Source organism: Peromyscus eremicus, unplaced genomic scaffold, assembly GCF_949786415.1.
Source record: "Peromyscus eremicus unplaced genomic scaffold, PerEre_H2_v1 PerEre#2#unplaced_300, whole genome shotgun sequence".
Classification (NCBI taxonomy): domain Eukaryota; kingdom Metazoa; phylum Chordata; class Mammalia; order Rodentia; family Cricetidae; genus Peromyscus; species Peromyscus eremicus.
Window position 1 is genome coordinate 103,544 of NW_026734536.1, and position 21,174 is coordinate 124,717.

Here is a 21,174-nt window from a genome sequence, read left to right on the forward strand (position 1 = left end):
CATATGATTTATGATAAAATAATTAAACGATAGTCAGCATTAAAATCATCTTAAAAACAATGAGTCCACTCGAATATCGTCTGCGTTTTATGTCCTGGAAAAACACGTACCTTATAAAAAGACTTCCAAATTGAAAATGATTTTGTATATTTTAATATTTCACTATGTACAATACAAAGTGCTTAGTGATAAATTTCAAATTATACTCCACTCTGAAAGTAGCATTCTTTCTAGTATTAGGAACACAATTGCTGACGTGATCAAAGGCATGCTGTATTGGATCTGTGTAGACAGGGACTGGTATCAGGATTAACAAAATGAGATAAGTAAACAGCTGCCACTGTTCATTCTTGGGAAGATGCCTCCGAGTGGAGTGAGTTTGTGATAACAGGAGGTGTGTGGTGTGCATCTGCACACTGACCTCAGTTCCTGGAACTGTGCTAGACACTTATGCAGAAGTCACCGTGTACAGGCAGCAGAAATGTGAAGTCTTGGATGGTTAAATCAAGCTTTTTCTGATGCACCTGTGCTCTTAACTGCCTGCTTTCACGTTAGCCCTGCCTTCTGCTGTCCAGTGTTGCATTAAACCCGTTTCCCCTGTCCTCTGAGTTCATTAGTAAATATTTCTGGATTATTAGATGGTCAAAGGAAGAGAGAGGCTAGAGCCTATGTGCCCATTATACCTGTGGCATATACTCTGTGACATGTGTTCTCCTAGAAATGCCTGTTCTGGTTCTAGTTTTCACCTGGGATGTAGGCTTTTGCTTTCTGGTGACATTCTTCCTTCTTATCTCCAGGCTAGGGGCAAATAGTCAAATTAGCTTCTCTTCCTTTTGAAGTATGTTCGATTTTGATTATGAAGCTAAACTTTCATCAGGTCATATGCTAAAGGAGAAGGAGTTACTCTCAGAGAGTGAAAATTTTTCTCTGTCCTGACATAAGGGGCCTTAGGGTGGGCATTGCTATTAAAACATAGTAATTAACATTTGTCAAGAAAGATACAGTTATAGATGTTGATACATTAACATGCATTATCTGCAACTTACTATGGACTGACACATCTTATACAGGAAACAATCAAGTGAAAGTGATGTATACCTTACATATTCTCTATACACAATTCGTTATAAAATATATGTAGTGCTTGCTGGGACAAAACATAAAACAAGTAACAAATTCCTCTGTTTCTCAATTTCATTCAATTGCTTCTAGTCTGCCACTTTTGTTTCTGAACCCGGGTGGTGGCTTTGGAAGTTCAGGAGACAAAGGAGGTGCAGTTGCTAACTATTCAAATCTAAACTGGTGAGTAATGAGAAAACACAGGCTACCCACTGGAGTTGTTGGACACTAGGAGGACCCAGCAGCAGCTTGTCTCTTCTACCTTTAGAATTGCTTTCTCGAGCTCTTCATGACAGAAAGTGCTAGCATCTGGTGGAAACTTTAGAACCCATTCCTATTACACGGTCTTAACTCAGGTTTGTGATGGGGCACATTCATGTTCAAGGATGCACAGTAGCAGAATATAAGCTAATAGTCTAGACACTGTCTGAGCACTGCTTTAGAGATCATAAGGGTTTCTTTCAAGAGCAGTGTTTATGTATTTAGCCAAAGACCTAAATGAAACTAAATATTCTCTATGGGAGCATAAATCTTACATTTTGCATATTACCTTTATAAATTTTCTTATATGTTATTCCATTATCCTCAGTCCCTCTCTAATTTTCCAGGTTCTTAATTACTATGTCAGTTATTATGTCTAGACATTCTGATTTCTACTCATATATCTAGAAGGCAGGAGATGATAAAAATGTGTTTATCAAATTAAGACTTTTCTGTGTTATTTCATCTTAGCTATCTTCTTTTTCAGTCTATTTCCATCTAGGGTTTATGTGCCAAAAGACTGCTGCTTGCTTTCTGCACAACCTGCTTGCCTTTGTTGGCCACTGGATTCTTCAAAGTCATATTTCCTGCCCATGAACATTTATCAAGTCTTCCTCTGCATGTGCTATATGACATCTCACCAGCTGCCGAAGCCACTAAAAGTCTCCCTCCATAGTTCAACTCCATCCAACACCTTACTTGCAGTCTTCATTTATGACTATCAAATAGCTGGACAGCTGAGAAGTACCAGCTTGCCCTTCCTGGGAGAGATCACCAAAGAAATTTAAAAAATGTTACTAAGCTTCAATTATTTTTCACATTAGAGTTATTATTATCACTATTATTGTCATTATTATTCTTGTTGCATATTCTTGGTTTTTGAGTGTTTGTTGGTCCTATTGATAGACAAAGCTATCCATTCCAAACCAGTGATTTACTTTACTATGTAAATATGGAAAATTTATTTCACATATACTAATTGATATGTATTTGTAAATATATAGTTGAAGTTTCAGAAGATGAGTAGGACTTGTTTTGATTGTGTATAACTAATTTGTTCACATAAACACTAACCATAGGCCTTCCTTTTATCAAATGTGCTCTGTTTTGTTCATTGGAGAAAGATTATGGTATTATGACATTTCAATTTGTTTAAGCGAATTCTGGTAATTGAAACTCTAGGGCTTTGTTGTGTATTACTCTTTGTAGGATTCTGCTTTATTCAGAAGACATGCCATAAAGCTATTCTGCAAGGAATACATAATCAGAAGGCTCAGATTCAAGATGCACAGAGCTTACCAAATGTTCTTGAATTTTAAAATTTCTATTTATTTATTTATTTATTTTTAGAATACCACGGCCCTTCCTGGTGTCTTAGTCCGGCAGACAGTGGACTGTGTCAAGCCAACGAGAAGAGGTTCTACTTCAATTCAGCCATTGGGAAATGCCGCCAATTTAAGTACACTGGATGTGGGGGAAACAGTAACAATTTTACTACCAAAAGAGAGTGTGTTAGAGCGTGTAAAAGAGGTATGAAAGATACGCTTCCCATGAAATCACTAATACTTGGAATGATAATTACGTTGAAATTATGAAATACTTTAAGTTATGAAATAACAGATATTTCCTTATTTATAAGAAGTACTGTAATATCTCAGTTGATATTTGTCCTCTCACCAACTAAACTTAGATAACACTAGTACGTAAGCTAGCTATAACTGTCCTTCATACGTATTGCAGAACAGTTATCCATTTCAAATAGATTCAAAATTTTAATTTTTTTCTTTTTGAAAGATTTTTATTTTTTTTATATATGTGTATGTGTGTGCACCTGGATATGGGTATGCCATGTGTATGTGCAGGTGTTTGCAGAGTCTAAATAGGATGGCAGATTCCTTGGAACTGCAGTTACAGGTGTCTATGAGCCGCCTAGAGTGAGCATGGGGAGCTGAAGTCAGTCCTGTGGAAGAGCAGTGCACTCTTAATGGCTGAGTCACCTCTCAGCCCCAGTTTTCTTTCTTAAGTGTTTAAGAGCTAAGAATTTATTTTTAAGAAATATGCTAAAATTCTTGCAAATTCTCTCTTAATACACCAAAACTTTAACATTTTGATTATTTTTCCCCTGAATATAATGATACAATAAAAGAACACAAAGAATATGAAGAGCATAGAAATTAAAGAAAACAATCTGTTACTCTAATAACCACATATTTACCATACCTACCCTTTTATAAAAAAATATTTTTAACTGAATTAAAGTATGCTCACCCAGTTTTGGTGACTCTCACACATGAAAAATGACTTTCTTAAAAATAGATTGTTTTACAGAAATACAGAGACAAATGAAAGACTTTGAGAAAATTTGAGATAAATTCCCATGTGTTGTCTTTTCACTATTATCTTATCATTTGTTGTCCTTATTGTAGGTTTCATCAAAAGAATACCAAAAGAAGGAGTAATTAAAATCCAAAGAAGAAAGAAACCTTCAGTTAAAGTAGTATATGAAGCCATTAATTAGTGTGAAGATATAGCCACATTATTGTTACATTAATTTCACTAAATATTTCTATAACCTATTTTTACTATGACGTCTATTCTTCTACTACAATAATGTTAATGAATATGTTAATAGTTAATTTTCCAGGCCATTCTGTCTGCTAAGGATGTGTTTTCATTAGTGTTTCTTTTCTAATCCAGCCAATGTACTTTTTTAAAGCTATAATTTGTTAACTGGCTACTGTGAATTTTGTCTTGATCCCTTTCAAACTGTTTTCGATTTAATTACAAGTTCTCCTACTCCTAACCACTTGAACCAGTTTTCTCGTTTCCGTTGGTGACCATCTACTGGAAGACATGTTTTCATTTGTTATGATCATGAACATTATGTACCCTTGAAAGTCTAAACCTTCTCAAATGATTTCATTTTTAAAAATGTAAGAAATAAAATATTCCAGCCTGAACAATAAGCTTGACTGTTACACTGGTATTTACTAAAGAACTTGTTACTTATCTTGTTACTTGTTTACAGAGTTGTAAAATCAAATAAAAACCATTGTCCCAGCTTTACTCTGCATTTTTTTTCCTTATTTAGAACTGGTTGATAATCACCTTCAGTTACAAAAGTGCAGTCATACGTTGTGGTTTCTTATTTGTCAAAGAAAGTAGTACACAATGCCTTAAGGATCCATGAAAGGGCAGAAGTGATGAGTGAGTAGCTAAGAGGAGGTATTGTAGGTACTGTCCCACAAGATGTGAACTCATTTCCCAGCACTTATGTTGGGTGGCAGCTAACAGCCGTCTGCAACTCCAGCTCCAGATGCTCCGATGTCCTCTTCCGGTCTCCATAGGCACCCACACACATGTGGCACACACACAGATACACAGGTACACATAAATTAAAAAAAAAACAACTCTAAAAAAGTCTACATAAGCTTTCTATATTTGTATTTCCATCAACCATTCCATCAATTATTGTACACAACTAAACGTATTATTAAATAAAAAATTTATAACTATATATTATATTAATGCTTCCAGTTTAAATTATTTTAGTACACTGGGTCCATCTCCACGTCAGAAGGGGAAGAGGATGCAGAATTAGTCAATTATCTAGAGGGTTTTTATTTTTCTACCAGAAGTTCTTACTTTCTCTTATTTTTATGAAGTTGGCATTTATTTGTTTTCATTCTCTTTGGGTTTCCCATTCTTCCTTAGGTTCTTTGACTTGCACACAGAGGCCATAATTATGTTTCCTGCATCCTCTGTGCAACATAGAATTCCCCACCCTCTCAGGCCCTCAGGTCCAGCCCTTGGATTATTCTAACTACACTGTTTGTTTCTTAGCTAACATTCCCTGGAACATTGAAAAAGGAGGGCTGGAGCAGAGTGGTTCATAGTAATTTGTTTTATAAAAAGGTGACAGAGGAGAGGGGGAGTTGGACAAGAAGGTGAATGAACAGTGAGGAGGAGGGATTTTTACCAAATAAATTCACATTCACATTGATCATTGCTTAATATAGTGAAAAAATAAATATAAAAAGTAAAGTTTAAGCATCAATTTCAATAAACGAATGAGTTTTTATGAAATGCAACATTTTTTTTCTGAACAATCTTGCAGCAAAATAAAGATCAGCTAATCTGATGATAACATATGTACCAAAATCATAAGTAACATGAAGTTTAGTGATCAAATTTTAAAATCATTTTATTAAAATGAAGAATAGGGCCTAAATGCTCTCCATTGCTTCTTCTATTTAACATATACTAACAACCTTAGTTTTATAGCAAATAAAAAGAAAGGATACAGAAATTAGTTGGGAATAGTATACTGTGTCAAATTCTTTACATATGTTAATCATAATTACATAAATCAAAGAAAAGTCCATGGTCCGGGAAGAATGTTTACTAAACCTGGAGGCTGTGATTTCCAGTGGACGTAATGCCCCATTTTTTCACAGTTTTTCAGCCATTTTGGTCTCCAGACAAATAGAAGCACTATAATGCTCTTAGGAAGATGATTAGTTACTGACAATAGGAAAATACCTAGGAAGATGATGACTAGGAGTTGAAATAGTTTTTCATCATTCCCTCAGACTTTTTGTACACACACACTAGGGGAAAGCTTTGCCATTCCCCTGGGCCTGACCCGGGAAAGGCTTTGCTGTTCCTGTGGGTCTGAAGCATTGGGGCCATTGACCTGGTCATGTTCATGTATACAATACACATCAACGCAGGAATTCATCCTCTCCCCACATACACCAAACACTTCACCTTCTACTGGCCAAAGCTCAGGAAACATCAAAGAAGAGGGTGGGAAAAAATATAGTAAGTTAGAGGGTTAGAGAAGTACCATGAAACGCTTTCCTCTGCTCAGAGCAGCTGTGGTTACCTGTGCAAGACCAAGCCAGTTAAATATCCCAGCATGGAGGAGAAAAAGGATCACGATACCCACCCCTAGCTGAGGCACTGCTGACAGTTGATGGTTGCTGGGAGAGAGAAAGTCACTGACATCCCATAACGCAATTCCCATAGCGCAAGGGATGTCCCTTATACTCATGTGCATTTGAGCAGCACTAATCAGACCTAATAATTTACTAAAGGAGAGAGAAAGGCAAAGAGACACACAAAGTTATGAGGATGAAGATGTTTTGGGTGCCTCGAGGGAAGGTGAAGGAATGGAGTGAGGTGGATATGGTGCAATTTAAATTGTATGTGTGTTTCAAATAATAAAGATGTTTACAACAAAATCTCAAGAGCAGAGAATGTCCTATTGGCAAATTTTGTACTCTAGTTGCTGTCTGAATGTTTGACATGGTAGATGATCAGTTGGTTTGTGTTCAGTGGATGGCTGGCTATTCAGAAACCTCTTTCTGGTGATTAAAAGTTTGAAGAGCTGGATCCTGGAGATAATGAATATGCACAAAATATGGTTTTTGTGAAAGGTCAGCTAAATTTTAAGTTGGAGCCATATTATAACCTATATATAGTGAACAAATACGTTTCAAATGTAAAAGAAGCTTATCAAAATGTGCGGCATTTACCGTTATGTTAGGAATTGTTGGAAAATGATATTCCTGATCAGCTGCTTAGGAGTCCATCTACATTGACCCAGTCAGAGGCTTCAGAGCATTGATGTGTGTGTGTGTGTGTGTGTGTGTACGTGTGTATGTAAGAGAGAGAGGACATCATATCTTTTCTAGTTGCTGAGCTTTGTTTCGACACTGAAAACGGAGAGGAGCTGACGCCCACAAGCCACGGTTTATAATTTGAGAACACTAGGTGGCAGGCCAAGACTGCAGATACCCAGTTCCTTCACTATCAAACATTCCATACCTTTCCCCAGGTCTCCAGAGTTCTTCAGAGGATGACATGTTACTTTCTAATTTTGCATTATGTGTATTACAAATTCCTTTATATTTATAAATACTTATATTCTAGAGAAAAGGGTTGTGGTAAATAAAATGGATGAAAATTTGAAGAAAATAGAATAAATTGCAAATTGCTAAAAACTTTCACAAGTTATACTAATGACAATAGTTGAATAATAAAATATATAATAATAATACTATATCGTTTTCTAGTGTTGGAAAACATTAAAACTATTCATTATCTTTGAATATAATGATTAATTTGTTTGCAAATACAAAATCGGTCACTTAAAAAATGTCAAGATGTCAAATACAAATTTAAATACAACTTTCATTTTCACAATTAAGATTAATATTAAAAAAATACAAAGCATTTCACAACACGTCCAGTATAAATTGATATCATGAAATGAGAAAGCATCATTTTCAATGTGATCTAACTCGTTCCAGAAATAGAATTATTTTAAACCTTTCTGGGAAAGGAGATTTTTGTGCCTCAAATGAACCACTCACACACTAATTCTTGTTCTTTATTTACTACTTGTCCATACAGATAGATTCATGGAACAGGAGTGACCGCACATAATTTTTCATCCAAAGAGCAACACTGCTGAGCATGAAAGAGACTGCCTGGAGAACTGAGAAATAAGATCCCTCCACCCAAGAGTGCTGGCAGCCAGAGAACTCACTTCCCCTTGCTTACAGCAGGACTTCCTAAGGTTTCAGATCTAAAATTCGTTCTACTTGTTCTATTTCATGCCTCATTTGCCAGTATGAACCCTTTCTTCTTCCAGGAGATCCTTATGAACACCACCAGGCAGACCATACTAAGTCCCACAGACATTCACATCCACCAAGACATATCAAGAATGAGATGAATAGGTAAATATTTGGTTGATTCTGATGTAATTGGACTCTCTTGAGGAAATACATCATGAAATACTATAAGAAATACTACAGGCTCGTGAAATCACTTTGTGGTTATGTGGATGACATGCACCGACTGCTCACTTCAAATTCCATTTTTGCACTTATAAAAAATCTTATGCAATAAAGCTTATTAAAACATTATTACTTACCTTTAATAAACAATTTGTACAAATGTAATAAAAATCGGCCCTTTAGTTTTAGTAATAGCATATTCACTCTCGGTAGATGTGGTGTTGGGTAGAAATTGTTTTTACCAAATGCAATTAATTATCCTTTGCTTTCGAAAAAGTCCTAACAGCAGTTGCTAGATAAAGTCAACTTTAAAGTTAACTTATTTCCTTAATAAATTGTTTTTTTTTATGTAAGTGTATAAGACTTATCTGTTTCTCAGACAGTGAATTTTTTATAGGGGATGGAGTACATTAGCCTTTTAATTACATCAATGATTTACAGATAAATAATGGATTTTGCGTGATTAAAAATATAAAAAATTGCTAGTTTAGAATGTGATAGCCGAAAGCATTCACAAACTTATTTTTAAATGCTTTCTTCGGCCACCCTTGCACTTTCGCTGGGAATGGTCTATCTATAACATGCTTCATGTCAAAGTATTTTTGTTTTGGTTGTTTTTAAAGAACCATGTTTCAAGGTAGTAGCTACAGAAACTCAAGTGGTCAGTTTAGACAGCAGAAACCTAAATTTGTCACACATGATTTTCATCTAATTTGTCTAACTTGTGGATGTAAGACTTTGATTTAGCATCCTCCTGATTAATTGCTTTGTGAGGCAAGGGCCATTTTGTAGGGTAGCCCATAGCCTTATTTAGAGACTTGTGCGTTCGAGCCCCATAAAGGACCAAAATAGAGGGCCTAAGTCCTGCAGTAAAATTTTGAAGTAGACAAATGTGACTGTTTCTCAGAATGCCTTTCATCTGTGCATCATTCTTCACTTTACAGAAAAGTGGACTGGGAGTGTGCCCCATGGTTTTTGCTCTATGTGGGTACACTAGCAGCATTAGCTACTAATTACAGATAATGTGATTTCTTACATGCTTGTCAACTGTCTTTTAAGTGACCAAAACAGAAGACACTTCTTATTTGCTCTTTATTTCCTAAAACAGAACTACTTTGAGTATTTATCTGAAAATACAAACTCGATCACTACTTATCTAATAATTCTAAGTAGCTGCAGCAGTCTGTTCTGGAAAAAGATCACAATATAAAATACATGTGGAATATTTAAGACTGAATGAATGTACTAACAATAACCCTTTAGCTCAGAATTACCTAATTGATTTCCAGAAACAGTTTTATTTAATTTTGCCGTAGTTATCCAAACATTTGTTGTCATACTAAAACATATATTTGAGAAGTTTCAATCTTTTCACTTGTCCCTACATACCTTGGCATACTCTAGTTTCCCAGAAGTCTTATAGCATCTATCAATATAACGTGTATTAATATAGCATGTATTCATACTTTTACATGTTCCTAAAATAGTAACTCTTGATGATCTGATTATTGGAATGTATGCCTACTTCTCTAAGGAAGACACATATATGATACTAATAAGAGTTATCTAGAATCTCCATGGACCACCGTCATGAGCCTATGCGCCCAACCAATAATTTATTCTTAATACTACAAGTTGTATTAAATTCTCCATATACAACAGCACCTTGTATATCTATCATACAGGAGAATGATCACTGGGTCTGATTCTCCAGGCATCATGTCAGAGAAAGAATTCCTTTACTTACTAAGACTCTGCTATGTTTGAGCAAATCCAATGAATGAGTCAAAAAACGTAAATGCTTTAACATTTACTGGAAATGTGTGTAGCTTTCTCCACATCAGTCTCTGTCTCAGAGGTCAAACATTCTTAGAATGGGATACATGGACAGGAACTGTGATCATTTGAAAGTTAAAATCTAGTTATTTCTTTTACCTTGAACTTTAAGCTGTAAACATCATACCTAAAAATTCCATCAAGATCATCCCAGCGAGTGTGAGCATCTGCACTGGGACAGAATTACTCTCCTTCTTTCCGCCTGGTTCCCTGGGCAGCGTGTGACTTCACATCAGAACTCAGCGGTTTCCACCCAAGAATGTTTTTGTTGCTTTTCTGATTAATGAGTTATTATTTAAGGAGTCAGGAGTGATTTACAGGATTGAATTTTCTTCTCAAGAGCTGGAGGAAACAGCACAACAAAAATATAATTCAACAGTTCCCTAAAGAAAGCAAAACTAAAGTTCTGTACAAAGTAACTCCCCAATTTATCTCATCTGGTTACTCTCTAGCTCCTTAGGATACATTGTATCATTTCAGTTTCATACGTAGCTTTTCCTTTATCAGTGATTGGTTGAGATTGTCAATTATGTCTCTTATTTTTATATGTATATATCCTATTATATATACCTACATAAAATGAAAGATTCTGTAATAAATTTCTTCCACAGATCAACATAGTAATAGTTTAAAAAAGACCACGTTCTTTCAGAGACCTGATATTCTTAGGATCTGTAGCCTGTGTCCTTACTTCCATTATGGATCTGCAGGGAGTATCAGGGCTCCTCAGTGTGCTACCTAGTTGCAGTAGCTGACCTGTTAGTCTGTGCCTCTGAGCTCAATTTGAGATTTCCTTGCTCACTGGAGTAGCTTACCATTGTCTAAACCTTATGAAACACGTTGATCCAAAGTTTAAAAAATGTAAAGAATTCCAGATATTATTTTATTCATCTTTTCCAGTTTGTAGGTGAGAAACTTAATGTAAAGATCATGTAACATTTAGTACTGTCTGGCTTCAGGAGTTATGATTATTGTCATAATAATCTCATAATTTATCATATTATATAAAACCCAACTAACAAATATACCTCAGGTTTACAGTTTTTTCCCTGCTTATACTCAACGATTTCTTAAAATATTTATGATACAATTATGTTTAGAGGTAAGACTTTCAGGAAAAAATTAAAGTTCATTTACTATACAAAATTATTCCATCGTATCATGTTAGAAAATAGCCACATTTTCTCTAAGGTTATTTTGAGATAAAATAATATAATGTTTAGGTTATATACAGTGACATAATTACATCAAATATTTAAAAGTGTGTGCATTGATTTTATACTCTATACACAAATTGGCTTTATGATACATACACATATACTTATGTCATGAGTGAGTAAAAGGAATTTTTAGAAAGGACAGGCTGAAGTTTCTTCATCTCCTTATGCAAAATTGATTGTGGAATTGGATCACGTATCAGTGCTCCAAATTATTGAGTCTGAAGTAATTCTGATGCTCATAATTCCATGTACCTTTGAGAAGAAAGATGTGACAGATAACAGTGTTACTGTTTGTTCTGGGAACTCTAATTTAACACACACACACACCCCTAACTCCTTTGATTCTTTTACACTCAGATCGCCTTCAAATCACAGTCAGCAAGTTCTAACAACTCAGTCTAGGTGAAAGCCAGCCAGCTTTTGCTGGTAACAATGTGTTCATACAGCGAAGGATCTCTGTCTGTTCAGGCTGCTTCTTGCTCTTGTCAGAGTGAGAAGGGAGTTATTGCTGCTTTCCTGGGGTAAGCTATTTGAGAAAGAAAGTAACCTAACACTAATGGCAGGCGGGGCGGGGTGATGTAACAGGAAGCGGTGATGTTTCCCTTCTGCGGCTGATCACTTACAATCTGACAACACTCCCCATCTACTCAGAGCAAGTCCAGCTCTTTCCCGCAGTGAAGTCCTGCCCTAGACCATCAGGCTCGGTTGCTGGAGCTCACCCTGCCTGCAGGACCACATTGCAAGGCTTAGACTTTTCCGCACCTCGTCTGGGGTGGGAAACTCTCTCCTGCGGGATCTCAGAAAATCCAATTCCCTTCTGAGACCGTTTCCCACAGAATTTCCTTAGGAGCTGTGCTGGGGTAAGTGTATTATTCAAAAATATTTATTCTCAGTAAAATTCTCAGGTAGTTTGGCAGTGTTTCTATCAAGAATTTAGTAAGTGGCATTGAAATGATGTTGAAACCGCCTTTTTTTATGCGACATAGGGAACTAGAGAGTCTGACTCCAGAGTGCATGCAGAATCTATTACTAGTGTATAAGAGTATTTACAGTGATATTTAGAAAATAAAATTACCAACTAATAACAACGTGAACGGACTGAAAGGCAAATTTCTGAACAAATATTTTAATCCGGAAACAATACCGTTTACATTAGTTCTACTCTTAACTAAATTCAGTCCCGGCAGCTGGAAAGCATCTGCCCCTCAGGAAGGGTCTTTACATTTTCCACTTAATCAGTATTCTAAGGAAGGAGCGCAGAAGACTCTCGGGGTCCAAGAGTCTTCCTGTGTGGCTGAACACAAAGCAGGACTGAAAGAAAAGCCCCCAGCTTGGACTTCTGTTTGCCTCTCACTTCTATTTACATTGACATCTCTACCTAACCAAAGGGATTCTTGTTGTTCTTTGTTGCCAGATATTTGTAAATACCTTTGTTTTGTTTTGCTTTGTTCTTTTTAAATGTTGTTTGTTTTTCCGAGGGGGTATTCCTGAACTGTTTCCACTGTATTTAGATCATGGGTGTTTTACAAGTAAGGAAAGAAAAACAAAAAACAAAAACAAAAACAAAAAACTCAACAAGACAAAACCCGAGCTGCCCAGTGCTGTTAAGGAAATGTAGCGATTTCTGCCTTATTTCATGGTTTTTCAACTTTGAAGCTTGAGAGTTGTGTAACTTCAGCTGTCTTTCTGCAAACTTGCAGGGAGACTATGGTAGGAGTTCCCAATAGATACAAAAACACAGTGATATGAAAAGTGTATTAACTCGTTAGACAGTTAGCTTTAAACTAGGTATTCAAAGAAGCATTTCTAGAACAACGTTGTGAGGAAACATCTGTAAATGAAACATCTGTAATGCTCTATCCGGCAGTACAGACTGTCCTGAGAATGAAATGCCTAGTTAACAAGTGTTGTTACAGAGGCATTGCAAATTATTGCTAGGGGATGTAAGACATCAGATTTTGGTTCAAATTGTGTTTATTAGCATAATTATTGAATTCTATGTTTTCCTACTTAAATGAAATTCTACAGTACTGAGATGCCTTTCAGTGCTAGCTAGCATTCTGACCCCAGTCACCCGTGGTCTGGCAAACAAACAGTATATTACAAACTCATCCTAAGGAACTCCTCAATGATTTTTGGCTCTGTTCCCATACGTGTTTTTCAATGTAATGGAAATATTAATTCATACACTTGCAATTTTAAAAGCATTGCAGCTGATTTATGTTTTCAGTTTTTTTTTAAATTATTATACCACTGAGTTCTCAGCTGTGTAGAAATGGATAAGGTGTTTTTAAGATATGACTTTTTACAACTACTCATTAAGTAATTGGAGAAAGAAGTGAAGTCAACCCATTAAATAATCTAATGTCATATAGTAACAGAAATTGAAAAGCATTATTCTAAGCCAGATTATTTTCTGAAATTAGGTATTATATTATTAAAATACTGTAAATTAGTAACTCCACAAACTCTTCTGATTTTTGTTCAATTAACACTTCAAGACACATAATCACCTTGTATAATTTATTTAAATATCCTCATCTATATTAACAGCATTGTTTAAAACAATCTTTGTCACCAAAAACCATGACAGAAAAGTGCCAGACAATGAATGTTGGTGGTCATTAGGCACAGACATTATTTGAGTTAATAACTGGAGATTAAAATAAGGATTGATATCATTCTAGAATAAATGTGGCTTTTAAAATGAATAAATAAATGTCTGAGAAGTAAACTATGTTTTTATTATGTTACTTTAACTTTACAGGAGATATTCCTTTTAGCATCATAAAATCAATGTATATGGTCTTAGACAAGTCCTAAATATGTCAAATAAAATACAGAATTCAAAAGTGTCATGTCTCATGTGATCTGAAATATGGTTTACCTAAATTGTTCTGTTTGTAAAGCAGTATATTTAGATGGCTGTTTGCAGCTAGTACAACAATAGCGTGTTACCAGTTTTATCTCTGCTTATATTTTGATAGTAACTATTTATTCAGAATTGTTGGCAAATTTTACAGATAAATTAATACAGTTACCTTTAAAGAATTAAAATAGGTATTCACTGAATAAAATGTAGTTCATGCTTTATCCATGACTTTGATTGACTTCAGTAAAACTGATTCTGCTTTTAGAGGTACGATGATGTCACTTTTCCAGAATTCAGATAAAGCCCAAGTATCTAATTCCCTGTTTTTGTTTGGGATTTAGGAAAGCTTCTAAAGCATTAACATAAGTCATATCTTACAGCGGAGTTAAGGGAAGACAGGGGTCAAGTCTGTAGTACAGCTTAACTCCTGACTCATTCAGAATTCACTCACAATGAAGATGAGTGAATAGCACACAACCCATGAGAGAAGAAACGTCTCTGGGCCCGGTTTGAAAGTCTGGTCTGTGGGTGGACTTTAAACATGAGTTGTTTTTTTTAATGTAATCTTTTTCTACAAAGAACTATACTACAATATTAAATCATTAAAAAATCTTATTTAATATGTGAAAGTATTCCAATGGAATTGTGTAGAGACAAACTTTGCAAAACTACAAAGAAGGTCTGCACCCTGACTAGGGGTGTCAATCTTTTCCCCATTTACTCGTGTGGAAATTCTCTTCCTGCCCCAAATCTTTTACCGACTCCCAGTATCTGTGGTTTATCCATTTCAATTCTTAGGTAACTAGAGAAAGAAGTGGAAACAGCACATTAAATAACTCAATGTTTTTATTGCTTTTAAATTTGTGTGTAACTTTGAATGTATATGATCATAATTGACTATTAAGTGGAACAATAGGTAGAATACAATTAACTGCAAAACTTGGAGAATAAATATGAAGTCATGCTTAAGGAAAAATGAAAAACATGTGAACTATATATCTAATCATACTATAATGTTCATTTGACAGAAAGAAATATATTTTTATATGCTGTTACAATTCTCAGGAAAGCAGAAATTCCTCAATAAATCCAGGTGATTATTTTTTCATGTGTAATTAGTATTAAAATATTTGTCAGTAAATTAGTTTAAGACAAATAATCTCAACACTTTTTAAATTAATTCAGCTTTTAAATTAATGAATTATTTTAGAAAAAAGAAAAAAATTAATTTTAAGGACAAGTTAAACATTTTACTCCCAGCTGGACAGAGGTGGCACACTCCTTTAATCCCAGCACTTGGGAGGCAGAGGCAGGCAGATCTCTGTGAGTTCAAGGACAGCTTGGTCTACATAGTGAGTTCCAGGACAGCCAGGTCTATGCAGAAAAACTCTGTGTAAAAAACCAAAACCAAACCAAACCAAACCAAAATAAAAAAACCCAACTACCACTACTACCACCACCACCACAAAAAACCTAAAACCCAACAACAACAACAAAAATTTTAATCTCTAGTATTATTAAATAAATGTATCACTGGCCATGAACTGAGTTAGGGTCTCCTAGTTTTCTAGAATTATTATCACATGATAAATTTTATTTTTACAGAACACATTTCTTTCATTTTTTCTTCAGTTAGCTTCTTTATGTAACTATATTATGTAACATGAACACATTAATATAACATTTACAAATATGGTCAAAATAGTGTATTAAGGTTTTTAAAAGTAAAGAAGTTTAATCCATACATGGTTTTTAATAAATATGTGGCATTTTCTTGCCTTCTAGTCAATTAAAAGGACAAACTATCAAACTCACCTAAAGTGACATGAGCCAAAGAAACAGAATAATAAATTAACCAATTACTTAATAATCTTATGATATTTGAGTTATAACTTTTTATTTTATTGCTGTCTTTAGGTGGAACCTGTTTTTAAGAGAACTCTTGCTCCCCTTAACACTATACCATTTTTTTTTTAACTAAAAGCAACTACCTTTCTAGAGCACACACAATTTTAAGAAACCTTATCATTATTACTGTATTCAGGCTTAACCTGAGTTAACTGTGTTTAACCTGAGTCCAGTTGTGTTTTGCAGAAAAACTCTAGTAAATCTTCAAGCTGCATTTAGAGTATTAATATAAGCAGGAGGTTGGTTTGCAAGAGTGTTCTTATTACACCTTAGTTCCCTGGAAGACCCTTTATGTGCTCTTGAGTAGATAGGGCTGACTTTAACAATGAAAACTAGTATAAATTTGTCTTATATCCAAACACTAACCTGAGACTGATAGTTATGCAGTTATTTTGTGTATATCTAACTCAATTTAGCCTACCTTCTAAGTATAATTTGAATGAAAAATTGAGACTTTGGCCAAAGAATCAGGGAGGAATGAATACGTTACATTTTTAAATAGGAAATGATAATTAAAGTTGTGAAAAATAATTTCATCAGTACAAAACTGTTATTAATAATTCTTCAGCTATTTTTTTTATTATGAGAGGCAAAAGAGATACCTGTTTAGCTTAATAAATGGAAACCTAATATTAGAATAACAGGTTTAGTATTTAATAAGACAGGCTACCTATGTGCACTCCTTCAAGAACTTAATTTCAATAAAATTTATATTTTAAAGACCTTTGTAAGGACATTCCAAAATGCTTTATTGGCTAAGAGGAGCAACTTATACAATTGCTTTAGAAATTCTGATATGTTATGTCCACACATCCAGCCTAGTAGACTCTATTTAGCCCTGCAACATCCACATGTGAATCTCAAGTTTACCACTTGCTAGTTTTCCTTCATTATCTATAAATATCTATAAATATCACTATGAGTGATATTCATACTGCTTTATAAGGTTTAGTGTAAAGTATGTGAGAAAACACATGGAACATGTTTAGCAGAATATTTGCATACAAGTAGATGCTCAATATATTTCACAGATCATCAGGTCATTTTGAAATACAACCGAAGCCATAATGTGTATCTGTCCAAAAGTTTATTCTTAAAACCAACATTTAGACAATGAAAATACCATCTACTCCTATGAGCAAGCGTAATTTGCAACTGTAGTGCTCAAAGTGATTATCCTTCTGTCCTCATGTAACACGTAGCAGAGCAAAGTCTTGATTACTGTTTCTACATACACTTAGAATTTAGCAAGGCATGAAGCCTTGTCTGTGTAATACCAGCACTTACAGAGCAGAGGCAGGAGGATTACCCCGATTTAGAGGCCAGCTTGGGCTACTGATCAGCTCTAGGATAGCCTGGGCTGCAGAGTGAGATGCTGTCTAAAGTAAGTCAATAAATAAATGTCAAGAACATTTTAGTTGTGAATACTATGACAGCCACAGAAGCTTAAAATAAAAAGGATATTGAGAATGATCCAACAAACTCAATTTATGTAGTTTAAAGTCTTTTTTGGTTATTTGGGTTTTTTGGCTGTCTTGTAGTGGATATTTCTAATTACTTTTTAATGGTAAACACGTTTTCTCATGTATTAAAATCTCTCAAGAATACCTGTACAAGAAGATGGAAAAACACATTTAGATTATGAAAGGATTGAAGACAAGAGTTTGCTTTTGAGTATTTGTGGATTATGACCTTCTTGAGAATGTAAGAGAAACTGAAAACACTTTCTGAAGAGATAATAAACATGCAAATAAACTTCACTCAGAGAGATACCTTTTTTAATGTAATTGCATGGAATTCACAGGACTTCCTGTTTGATGGAGCTTGCTTTCCTGACTTTCCTCTACAGAGGGGCTTTCACATTTGCTTTTTCTGTCCAGATTAAAATCTGCTGTCGTGATGGGGCACTCTGAGGAAGAAATCATTCTTTTTGTTCTTCACATCATGGTTTACTCCCACAGGGAACACCTCTGTTATAACTCATTTGACTATACAGTTATTTCTATTAAGAAAATACTAGGATTAAACTGTGTGGCACTGACAGAGGGATTAAAGAAAGGGAAATTTCACTGTTAAAGTATGAAAGGTTAAAGCTGTTTTAGAATTCCCCAACAAAGATGCATATAATGTGAGTGGTGTAGAATGCGTTAGATTGCCCTTTATTTCAGAGTGATCACCTTTTTATGTTTCATTTACAATCCACAGCTGTCCAAATTAATGCATGGATGCAGGAAATGTCTGACACACCAGGCTCTGATACTTTAGGCAAGACCACACTTACACAACTGACCACTGATCTTGTGACAAAATGAAGAAAGTAGACACATATTGAGTAATGATGACAGCAGCATATATTGAGTTCATATCTCCCTGAATTACTTGTCTGTTGCCCAAAACAGAGGCCCTGTTCCATGTGTCTTTAAAAACCAATATAGGGGACTGGAGAGATGGCTCAGAGGTTAAGAGCACTGGCTGCTCTTCCAGAGGACCTGGGTTCAATCCCCAGTACCCACATGGCAAATCATAAATATCTGTAACTCCAGTTCCAGGTGATCTGACACCCTCACATCAATGCACATAAAATAAAATTAAATAAATTATTAAACAAACAAACAACCCAATATAGGGCTTTCCATGTGATATGGACGTGCTAAGTTGAAAACCAGGTTGACAACTCTTTGTTAATTTTGATGTATTTTATTTGGATGGAATTTTGTTCTTTAAACACTAATATGTACTAACTATGATTAAACTATGTATCATTGTATTATGATCATTTTAAGACTGAAAACGTGGAATATAGCAGAGTAAAATCATTTGTAAAGTATATAACTAAGGAAAATCATGAGAAATTGAAATAACTAAAAATGAGACAAATGTTAAGATAATTAAGGTTTCAACACTGTCCATTGCGTTGCTGAGAATCTTACTATTTGATCAGATCTCATTGGAAAGCCTTCCTCTTCAAATTGCTGAAGTCAAACAGTTTTCAAAGTTTTATTCTTAAGAAAATTGTTTTTTTAAAAATAAAACCAGCATGTCCATATTTAATAACTCATACTTTATCCAACCTAGTTCTAGAAGTATATGCATTAGTTCACAATGCATATAATAAAATTAACAGGGTTTATGTTTGAGTTTGACAAATTTTTAAGAACATTCACTAAATGTATAGTTTTCAAACTGACACTAAAAGTCAAGTGAGTTTACTAAGTGCTGAACTTCAGTGTTTTAAGGATCATGTTTTCCAACTCTTTCATATGACGTGTAACTTCTGAAGTTGCAGACCTGAATACACTTAAGAAACCTACTTAAATGGACTCTTCCTAATTCAGAGATAGTAAACAGCCACCCGATGCTGTGTTTCCTCGGAGGGCTTTGTTAAGTCTAGAGAGAATTTATGCTTTGAGGAAAAGAAGCTAGGCCGGTCCACTCAGAGAAGAGTCAGCTCCACCTAGATTAATTTCAAGTATTGTTCCACATCTGAACAGATACTTTCCAAAAATCTAACAGCATCTCAATCTTAGAACGGGAAAAAATTATTTAAGTATAACATATGAGCTTTTCTATCTGGACATATGTCATAATGTATCCATTCCAAATAGAAAAACTATTTGCAATAAAATTAAATTTGTATAAACACCAAACATCATTTTGTACCATGTTATGGATAGATGTTTATGACAGAACTCAATGAGGGATGTCTTACTGGAGTAAACTGGGAGAGGAAGACTCTTTCCCTGTTCATCACAGATGCATCGCTGCAGCCTCTGGGTGCGAACACTAACCCTACTCCTCCCATTCATGAGTACAGGATTCTTTCCACACACACCTCAGCGTTCCTTATTTCCTTTGTGAAGCTCCCCAGCTCTGGAAAATTGGCTTCATGCTGGTACTTCTAATGTAAATCAGCATGAATTAAAGGGAGATAAGTATGCTATCTAGCTTTCCACATATTTCTTTTAATGAACATAAATGTTCTCCTCCCAGACATCAACAGCCAAAGTTCCTCACCTCCCTGTAGTGTGACTCATCATAGCCATTTTGTGTGAACTCTGCCCAAGTCACTACTTAAAACCAACCTATGCTTGCCCACTACTGTCCTTTCATGCTTTTCAACTATGTAGCACAGCCTGGACTTTTCCTATAGTGTAAGCATCTTGCACCAATGCTTATAATATAAGCATCTTGCACCAAACAATCTGCTGTAGTTTATATAATTGCTATACTTTTTTTGAATCTTGTCTATTCCTCTAACATGTTTCTTTTTTATGTACAAAGGCATTTCACTAACTTTCTAAACTTTTCTAGGAATGTCTGAATGTCATAGATGCTTAAGGTTGCTCGATAAAAGATTAAATGAATGGATTTTATACACTGGACTCTAGGCCACAGAAAACTGCACAGTGACCTCCTGGTTTCAGATGCTGGAGTTTCAGCTCTGAATGTGTTAGAATCTCTGCACATGTCCCAAGAGAAAATGTCCAGAAACCAATGACTCTTTTATTATTCTCAGGTTAATCTAACGTTTATCCCGACACTGTCTTTGTGAGGGGAAATAAACTGGTAAAGTTTCTGTGATGAGCTTGGTGTTCAGGTTTCACTGAATTCCAAGCAATGACCCTTCTTCCAACTAGTATAAATAAGAACAGAGCCCAGTATTTTGACACAAAGTGTTGAAGCCTTTCCACAAGAGGCCCAACAATGGCTGAAACTGGCAGAATTATTGTTGAAACTGGCAAACTTGCCAACTGTTGGCTCCTGACAAAGCCTTACTCCATTACTTACTGCCTTTCTGGACAATGGAGCTAGGTCGTCTACAAAAGCTAAAAGCTTAGCCGTGGAGATGAAAGAAAGTAAATCGAGCATTTAAAAAGATCACATGTGGGAGAATGCAAATTTGGTTTAATAACAAAAAGAAGTTTAGTAGGCATTGAGTTACATCCCTGTCCTCTGTAAGTCATTAAGCTTTTTAATGCCAATCAACAAGTATTTAATAAAAACTGTAAAAAGAATGCTAACTCTCAATGTCCTTCACATGTGCACAGTTTTGTAGGTATATTAAACTTAAAGCCAAAGCACTATTTTATAAACTCAGAATATATATGTACAGAAAGATTCTGATACACACACACACACACACACACAC

At 35.1% G+C, this 21,174-nt stretch overlaps 2 protein-coding genes across 3 annotated transcripts in view; both read left to right on the top strand.

The window, feature by feature from the left end:
- Positions 1–4,446, top strand: part of Tfpi (tissue factor pathway inhibitor) — a 37,094-nt gene extending 32,648 nt beyond the window's left edge. The window contains exons 7-8 of the mRNA XM_059252845.1: positions 2,731–2,910; positions 3,807–4,446. Coding sequence (XP_059108828.1) covers positions 2,731–2,910; positions 3,807–3,898 — 272 coding nt within the window. The 3' untranslated portion in view covers positions 3,899–4,446. The remainder of the gene's footprint in view (positions 1–2,730; positions 2,911–3,806) is intronic.
- A 7,423-nt stretch (positions 4,447–11,869) lies between these two features.
- Calcrl (calcitonin receptor like receptor) overlaps positions 11,870–21,174 on the top strand; it is a 96,285-nt gene continuing 86,980 nt past the window's right edge. For both annotated transcript variants that reach the window (XM_059252846.1, XM_059252847.1), the window contains exon 1: positions 11,870–12,105. The gene's annotated coding sequence lies outside the window, so the exon portion shown is untranslated. The remainder of the gene's footprint in view (positions 12,106–21,174) is intronic.